Source organism: Danio rerio, chromosome 20 (genome assembly GCF_052040795.2).
Source record: "Danio rerio strain M-AB ecotype USA chromosome 20, GRCz13ab, whole genome shotgun sequence".
Lineage (NCBI taxonomy): Eukaryota > Metazoa > Chordata > Actinopteri > Cypriniformes > Danionidae > Danio > Danio rerio.
In genome coordinates, this window is record NC_141040.1 from 9,420,687 (window position 1) to 9,430,000 (window position 9,314).

Genomic DNA, 9,314 nt, shown 5'->3' on the forward strand with positions numbered 1-9,314 from the left:
ATATATATATATATATATATATATATATATATATATATATATATATATATATATATATATATATATGTAACGGGCGCACACATGCCACGTCGCCCTGGTCGCTAATTCAACCCAGCTGGACCATCATCAACACAGGATCGTTCACAGCTGGACGTCATCAAGTGGAGAGGCATATAAACCAAGCCCACGCAAGGAGAAGATGAGCTTCATTCACCCAATGACTCCATGCGCTAACGCTTGTCTCTCTGTCTCTCCACAGCAGACTTCAGCTCGTGACGATCCCACATCCGACTACTCACTGTCCTTCACTTACTTCCCGGAGCACCTCACCTTGAAGAAGAGCACCGTTTACACCCCATTCACGTTGTAAATAAAGCACCCTCCGGGGACTTGTCTGTAAACTTATCCAACTGTGTTGCTGTTTTCCCTCTGCCTCGCTACAATATATATATATATATATATATATATATATATATATATATATATATATATATATATATATATATATATATATATATATATATATATATATATATAAAATCTGCTCTCCGTTAAACAGAAATTGGGGGAAAAAATAAATGGGGGCGAATAATTCTGACTTCAACGATATATATATATATACAGTTTCTGTGTAGTTTACACTAAACGAGTCACTTCACAGAAAGTGCACTTATTATTTTTTTTAACGAATGCCTTAAGAGTAAGTTTTACACTTATTAATGTATTATTAAATTTTATCAAACTTATAGTTGTTTTTTCTTGAGGCTCTTATGTCTGATATCATATTTACATTGTGGGTAATTCTTATTAATTTCAGAATAGTGTTCATTTTCAATCTCTTTATGTCTAATAGTTTTTATCGTTTTAAGACATTTGTAATTGCATAGGAGACAAATTTGAAAGTACTGTTGGACATTTTTTTCTTTAACAATAAATGTCTAAAATGGTATTGTCTGTGTGTTTTAAATTACAGATTTATGGGGTTTAAAGATTAAAATAATGGCTAATTTTATTTGGGAAACTGACGATGGAGAAGTTAATTTTAAAAAATGCTATCAAAATGTATGAGCTGGGTGACTAAGTATGTAAAGGTGAGATAAATAATTAAAAATAAGTTAATTGCTATTAAAATGTATGAGCTGGGTGATTTAAGTATTTAAAGTTGAAAGAAATTAAAGCAATTAAGTTAATTGGTATTAAAATGTATGAGCTGGGTGACTAAGTATTTAAAGTTTGGAAAAATTAAAACAATTAAGTTAATTGCAATTAAAACGTATAAGCTGAGTAACTTGGGTATTTTAAGTTAGGTGAAGTGTCTTGCATGAGTACAACAAACTCAAAACTTAATGTTTCTGTTTACTTAAAATAGATAATTTCATAACTTAAAAAATTTGACGTAACTGATTACCTCAAATTTTTTGAGTTTTGTCAACTTATTCGGGATTACAGTGTAGTTATGAAGTTACAAACAGTCAAAAAACACAGAAATACTGAAATAGTGCTTTATAGTTCAGATAATCCACTGATGTTTATGTTAAAATCTCCATCATATGCAGGTAACAATGCCCAGAAATGAAAGTTGTAGGCAGCAATGATGTTAGTTAACCAAAAGGTGGTGACAACAACCAGCCATTAAAAATATTCATTCATTAATTTTCCTTTTCTTTCTTTTAGTCCCTTTTATTAATCTGGGGTCGCCACAGCAGAATGAATTGCTACTTATCCAGCATATGTTTTATGCAACGGGTGCCCTTCCAGCAGCAACCCTTCAATGGGAAACACCCATACACACTTAATCACACACATACACTATGGGGAATTTTTTAGTTTACCCAATTCATATAGTGCATGTCTTTGGAATTGTGGAGGTAACCGGAGCACCCGGAGAAAACCCACACAAACACGGGGAGAACATGCAAACTCCACACAGAAATGCCAACAAACCCAGCCGAGGCTCAAACCAGCAACCTTCTTGCTATAAATGATAGCCACTGCGTGACCGCGTCACCCAAAAAACAATATGACGCTGAATAATTCTTCAAAAATGACACATCTAGCAATGAAACATGAAGTTTTATAAGTGAATAACTGAATCATTTACTGAAAATGACACTAAAAATAAATATGAATTGTACAAATTATGACGTTAGCTTTCTACATTTATCATTATCAGCAACATGAGCGAATTTTTCTCAGTTTTGAATTTTTTACTATTTATTTTTATTCAGATGATTATTTATTTATTTTGTTTTAAATAAAATTACAGGTTTTAAGTTCTGTTTGTTAAAATTAAAAGTTTCTTGCAGTGATGTTTTTGTAATAAATGTAAAGCAAATTACATTTGTTTCTTCCCCTTTTTGAGTGATCCAAAAAATGTTCCGATCATTGACTAAAAAAACAATGTGATTCGAACTGTGAGAATTGTGATCCGTTACACCACTACCTTAAAGTATATGTTCAAATGTAAATAAAAGCTAATAAATGTATTTTTTTTCCCCACAATGATGCATCTTGTACATTGTCTTATGATCTTTTGGAAGACGCCAGTGTCATTTCCAGTTTATAAAAAATAGGGGACAGTGGGGACAGTTGCAACACTTTTTGCATTTCCTTCAGTTTCTCAGAGTGAACCCAAAATCTTAATATAATAAACCACATCTGTTGGACAAGAGCACAGGGATGGTTGCTACAACCCATAAGGACAGTTGGATTTTATTTTTAAAAAATGGGTAAACAGACTAAATGTAAATAGGATAAAATGTTAAATGTGTTAAATTGACCATATAAATACAGACTATCAAAAGAACAGGCAACAGCCAATAAATAGGGCCAAAATAAAAAATAAATAAAAAAACAACAAAAATATCTGAATCTTTACTAAACTGCTTCTTTGAACTTAATTTGAATTAATTCATTAATAAATAATTCATTCTTTTTCATTAAAAATACATTGAAACTGTAATTAAATTAAACATTTTTTGTACATTGTTAATATGGCAAGCTTTTAAATGAATTTTGTCATTCATTTTGTCACATGCTGTTGCAACTGCCCCAACTCTGTCAATCGTGATTAAACTGTCTATGCTATGTATATACACTAGCTTTACCGCTTGATAGCTACACCTATTTAAAGCTAATAAAACAGTGATTTAAATAATAAAAATGAATTATATTTCACAAAAAAAACAGATTAAGTAGTATGAGACATTTTCTGAACATAATAAACATAATAAAAATACTTTTTTTTTTTTTTTTTACCTCAAAGTGGGTTTTACCGAAGGAATAGTCACATATAGTTGATGTCTCTCAGATTGAAGGACGGTTTAACTGAAGATATGAATATCAACACCCTAGCTCAGTGGTTCTCAAACTGTGGTACATGTACGCAGGCTTACTTCTAGTGCTATGCGGAGGAATTGCTGAATAATTCAAGAAAAAAAACTAACACACTTTTAACCCTTCGACACGTACGATTACAACGATTTGATCAGGAAATTAATTTTTATAGGCTAAACTTTTTATTTTATTTTCATTTTTCTAATGTTTATTATGTATTCTATCATTTGAGGTTATTTTCCTTCCCTTGTAGCGGTTGAGGGTGTGTTTCATTTTTTTTATATCCCAATGTTGACAGGTATAGTTTAATCACTTGCTTCTCTGACATACATAGCCTACTCTAACGAGCAGTAAGCAGATCTAATTTCCAATTTAAATATGTAAGTCCAATTCATATATTTAAAATACAAGTTAATGTTTAGATTTCAATATAAGTCAAATATACATGCAACATATTTTTCTAAATTTATCAAACAGAGTTATTTATGAATATTATGACATACTGTATAACCTTTATTTATGTGGTCCAAGAAACATTTGCAGGTTTTAATGAATAGGCTACTTTCTAATAATACTTTACATTTTAGTACAGTAGTTTTCTTTTAACTTTTAAACCACAGAGCCATTTTCAAATAACTTTTAAAATCACATTTTAATTTAAATGTTGACGTTTGATCTTTTTTTTTTTTACCTAAGTGTATTAATGTTCAAACTGTTTATGTTTAAAGTGGCTGAAAATAATAATTATTCATAATAAGTAGAATTAATCTGCCATGTTTGTGAACTGTGCAGAGCGGTAGCCACTTAATTAGGCCTATTATGTATTTCATTACCAGTCATTATGGTGGTACTTGGACAGACATTTTTTTTTTTTTCTGAGGTGGTACTTGGTGAAAACAGTTTGAGAAACACTGCTCTAGCTCATTCCTGAATGGTGGAATGAGTCTTGTTGCAACTGACCCATGTTGCAACCCTTCCTACTCTCCCCTAAAAATAATTAAAAAAGGTCATTGGTTAAATAAAAGTAACATTAAGTCAGAATTTGCCAGGGCTGTGAGTAATTTCGTGCTTGACAGTATCAATTAGAATACAGTCAATTAATGTCTGTATTGATCAAAATCACATGATTCTGTTGATGCACTTGCTGGAATTTTTTCAGTAAATGTGTTTCTATCATGTAGTTTATCCACAGTTTTTAGATAAAAAGTGTATCCTACTTGTTGTAGTTGTGTAGTTATTCGTTATTTAGTTTTCTTAATAGTTTATAAAGTTGTTTTTTGCATTTTCAAAATATATGCACATCTTTCCATTATCGTTACAAGCATTGTTATGTAATATTCCAATCTGTGGGAATTATAGTAGGAAGAACAAATACGGAAGTGGAAACTTGCAGGCTTCATCCTTCAAAACATCATCTTTTGCATCCAGTGGAAGAAAGAAACTGAAACAGGTTTGAAACAATTGTGAATGGTGACAATTTTTCATTTAGGGTTAAACTAACCCTTTAATGGCAATTTTTTTTTCTTGTTTACTCATGTCAACACTAGAGGACACTCAGTGACTGTCATCTTGTACTAACAACTTCACCTGACGGGACAAAGACTAATGTGATGGAGACCTGCCAGGCTGCTGTGCACAATTGCGATTTCATAACGCGACGACAAAATACTACAAAAGCAAACTCGCACACTATTTGCCATTTCCTTTGTTTGCACGTGCATTTGACTTCATCACTGTCTAGCCTACTTGTTTATTTAATGTGTTGTTGTATTTAGCAGTCATTTCGACAGCACGTTGATCACTCTATGGCTAAGTCCGCATTGATGCAGTAACAAAATCATATGACCGCGTCATAAATGCACCTAAACTTACACTTAATAACAACACCGCTTGCGTTTCCTTACATTCCTCAGCGTCTCGCGCTAAACTACGTCCCCGCACAGTCAGTGTTATGTAATGTTAGCGATAAAGATCACGGTGTACTTTACCCACGCTGGTCAGTGATGCTACTCACCCTCAAACGCCATGATGCTGTGTGTGAATGGGACGTGATGAGGTGCTGTGGAGAGAAAGTGTTTCCACGCTGAGAGGAGGGGAGGAGATGATGTACTGGCCCTGGGACAGACGTGATGCTGCGGCGCGCGCGCGACACCGACAAACTGTAAACAGTGGCAACGCGCAAAAGCTATTTATATCACCGATTTTACATATAGCCAAAGTCTAAAATTATGAAATGCACATTTTCAACAGATCTGTGAAATCGGTCGGTTGATGCACAAAAAACAGATCAATCGGAAAAAGATCAATCGGTTGATGCATAAAAAAAGAACTTTCATATTTTAATTAGCCTTTAATTTCCAATGCACTTCTTTTGAGTCAAATGTTGATGAAAAACGTTTACAAGAAAGTCAAAAGGCATAACAATAATATTAAAATAATAATAATAATAATAATAATAGTTTTAATTATAATAATACATTAACAATTGTCAAAAATATTATTTAAAATACTTTCTGTTGACTTTTGCTATGTAGTGCTTCACATTAGTGTTCTGATTTATTTTATTACCGAATTATTTACTTATCGTTACTTTTAAAAGTAACATTCAGTATGTATTTACTTTGATCTCATATTATTTTTATTTATTTATATAATTTTTTTAATATTATTATTTTTTCTCAGTGGCTTTGGTGCATTTCTCACAACACTATTTACATTTGCACAACAGTTAATACATTTCTCACATGATCACATTATAGTAGCAGTTTCTCATTCCTTCCGTCAACTTGCGAATGCTTTTGGACATGCATCAATTGCTTTCATACAACTCTCTGCTGTTTTATAAAATTATCTTTTGCTTATGTCATGTCAGTCAAAATAACCTAAACTTGTGAATGCTGAATAGTCATACCATATAAAACTAATAGTCCTCATTTCATTACTTGAGTTATTACATACAAAAATGTTGAACTAGTTGTCAAAATCTGTCAAGCTAGTTTTATAAAAAATGTTTAATAATTTTTTTCCTAAAAAAGGTCTTCTAAATGGAACAATTTTAATGAATGATTTACAGACCTATTGTAGGTTCAGTTACAATATGTCCTGCAATATTGTTTACAGTTGTGTACAGCTCTACCCAAAGGAGGTTAATGTTTGTTGTAAATAAGGCTGTATTTATTCTTTTGCACAATGGTGTGAATAAATTAGAATTGTAAAGAGCAAATGCACAAAAAATGTTAAACATATTCAGTGTCTTATACTCAGATATCCTCACTAAATGCAGTAATATCTAACTTTACAGTAGTTTTCAAATGGCTGTGCAAATATAGAATAGCGCTGTCTTGAGCATTTTCAGGAAGTGTCACCAAAATCCGACTTTTTTGCATTGGAAAAAATGTACAGAGTAAACTGTCATATGATGAAAACATGACAACACCATTTGACTGTCTTGTTCATAAACAATGGTGTCAGGACTTTTCATCTTGATGACACAGACACTTTTGTTGACATCAATACTTGCTTTTGAGGAATGAGTTATCCATTTTAAGCAAGTGACGCGCTTTTGCAGGTTATCAACTAGGTTTTGCAGTTTGTACTAATTGTTTTGAGAAATGCATTAACTGTTGTGCAACTGTAAATAGTGTTGTGAGAAATGCACCAAAAGAACTGAGAAACACTGTATATATATATATATATATATATATATATATATATATATATATATATATATATATATATATATATATATACAGTACATACAGTTTTTCTCAGTTCTTTTGGTATATATATATATATATATATATATATATATATATATATATATATATATATATATATATATATATATATATATATATATATATACACATTTTTTTCTATAGTTATTATTTTTTTCGTCTAAACTTTTTAGACCACTTGCATTCTGCTTCACCTCCTAGGGGTTTCCGGACTACAACTCCTGCCCTAGATGATTAGTTACTGGACCAGTGACATTGCCAATGTGTAGTATGCACCCTCATGTAATTTTGTCAGAGATTTGTGTTATGCAGTCACTCTAATAACTGCTGCCATTTAAGTAGGATTTAAATACAGTCATTGGACACTGTCAATATAGGGCTCACTAAGTCACACTTGATGGTATTCTTTATAATGATAATAGTTTAAAAAATAATCAACAGCTGTTATTTGTCATTTTGGCAGTGTTTTAAAGGCTGACTGAAATAATGTTTCCTCAATTTTCTCAATTTAACAGAGCAAGGAATTTTTCACAGTATTTCCTTCTGGAAAAAAAGTATAATTTGTTTTATTTAGAAGTGAAAGACATTCCTTCATTCAAGACAATGAAGAGCACTTAAAATGACTTGAACCATAACATATTATGGGGCAACATTTTTATTGGGATGGAATAGTAAACATTGTTGTTAAAGTAAACATTGTTGACTTCCAAAAAAAAAAAAAAAAAAGGGGAGGACAGTATGCCATTGACAGATGTATAACAGGCTGTTATGTTGTAACTGTTGCCTGTCATGTTTTTGGAAAGCAAATTCTACCTGTGCGCTTTGAAGGACAAGAAGATCTTTAGGAGGAAAATTGCTTTGGAACAGGATGACATTTATTTTCACAATGGTACTGCAGTGCTAGATAGAGCTTGAGATTCATTGCTTTCTAGTCGTTTATTAATAACATCCCTAGTAAAACAGTGAATGCAGTGCAAAATAAAAGCCTCTGCTAAAACCCCGCACATCTCATCTCTGTTCTTTTATGGAGTATTATGATGTCTTTAGGATACAGTATAGGCTAAATTGCTATCAAAAGTCACAGTTGATGTTGCTGAACATAAATTTCATCAGATCAAGCTGATCTTGTAACAGACAGTGTCGTTCTTTACAGTATGGAAGAGAAAAAACTCAGTCAAAACTGGTTTGATCATCCAAATCAACAGCATGTTAGATCCTGTACCTGCCAAGTTATCAAAAGAGATGGGTCTTGGACTTGTACCTAGTCTAATATAATAATAAATTATTATTATTATAATACATTATTGTTACTTAAGTCATTAATCATTATATAGTCATTAATTTAAGGGTATTTTCCACAAAAACTGTTGTTAAAGAGATAGTTTAGGCTAAAAATTAACATTCTGTCATCATTAGACCTTCCACCCTTGACTTGACCCAAACCATTTTTTTCTTCTTCTTTTGAACACAAAACAAGAATGAAAAATGTTGGAAATATGGTCACAGATGGCTTCAATTGCATTTCTTTTTCCTACCATCCCAGCAGGCACAGGACATCAACTAGATGTCAGATATACGTTGTATACCCAAAATCGTGGGGATGCTGTATTTTTTTTTGGAAATGGAAATTGGGTTAATGCCAGAACCCAACGTCAGGCCAACGTCCAACCTAAAATCAGCCAAATATTAATGTCTAATTATACAGATTGACTATCAGATAGTGTCTATCAGACGTTGTATTTTGGTTGCCATACCTGATGAATAAATGTCAGTAGTTGATGTCAACATGTCGTTGCTTTAAGGTGTTGGCTCGACATTAAATTTTGGTCCCTTTCCAACAACCTAATATCAACATCATTGGATGTCAAATTAGCTTTGTCCTTAGACGCTGTATTGAATTTTGGTCTCCTGATGTCATGACCTATATCAAACCTAAAAATAACATCTTATGACGTTGTGTGCCTGCTGGGATGGACCTCAAGAGTCAAGGTTGAATAACTGATCAGAGAATATTTAATATAGACACATTACAAATCTGTCTTTTCGATCAGTTAGATGACACAGACCCCCTAAATATAATCATCCAAAATATTATTTGGAAAATATTTATTTATTTCAATTATGTTACATTACACTTCTATTCATTATTATTGATCTGCATTTGTTTATTTACGCATATATGCACTTATTTATTCTAATCTAAATTATGTAATATTTTTTTTATCTAATTTGTATTTATTT

General features: G+C 31.9%; 1 protein-coding gene across 19 annotated transcripts in view; it reads right to left on the reverse strand.

The window, feature by feature from the left end:
• Positions 1 to 9,314, reverse strand: part of syt14b (synaptotagmin XIVb) — a 44,400-nt gene that overhangs the window by 34,274 nt on the left and 812 nt on the right. For 10 of the 19 annotated variants that reach the window (XR_015517779.1, XR_015517777.1, XR_015517774.1 and 7 more), the window contains exon 1: positions 5,351 to 5,382. The exons of 8 other annotated variants lie outside the window; for them this stretch is intronic. Coding sequence is in view for 2 of the 11 variants with exons in the window: in XM_087297297.1 (XP_087153423.1) it covers positions 5,351 to 5,363 (13 nt within the window). In the remaining 9 variants the exon portion in view is untranslated. 19 annotated transcript variants of the gene reach the window in all.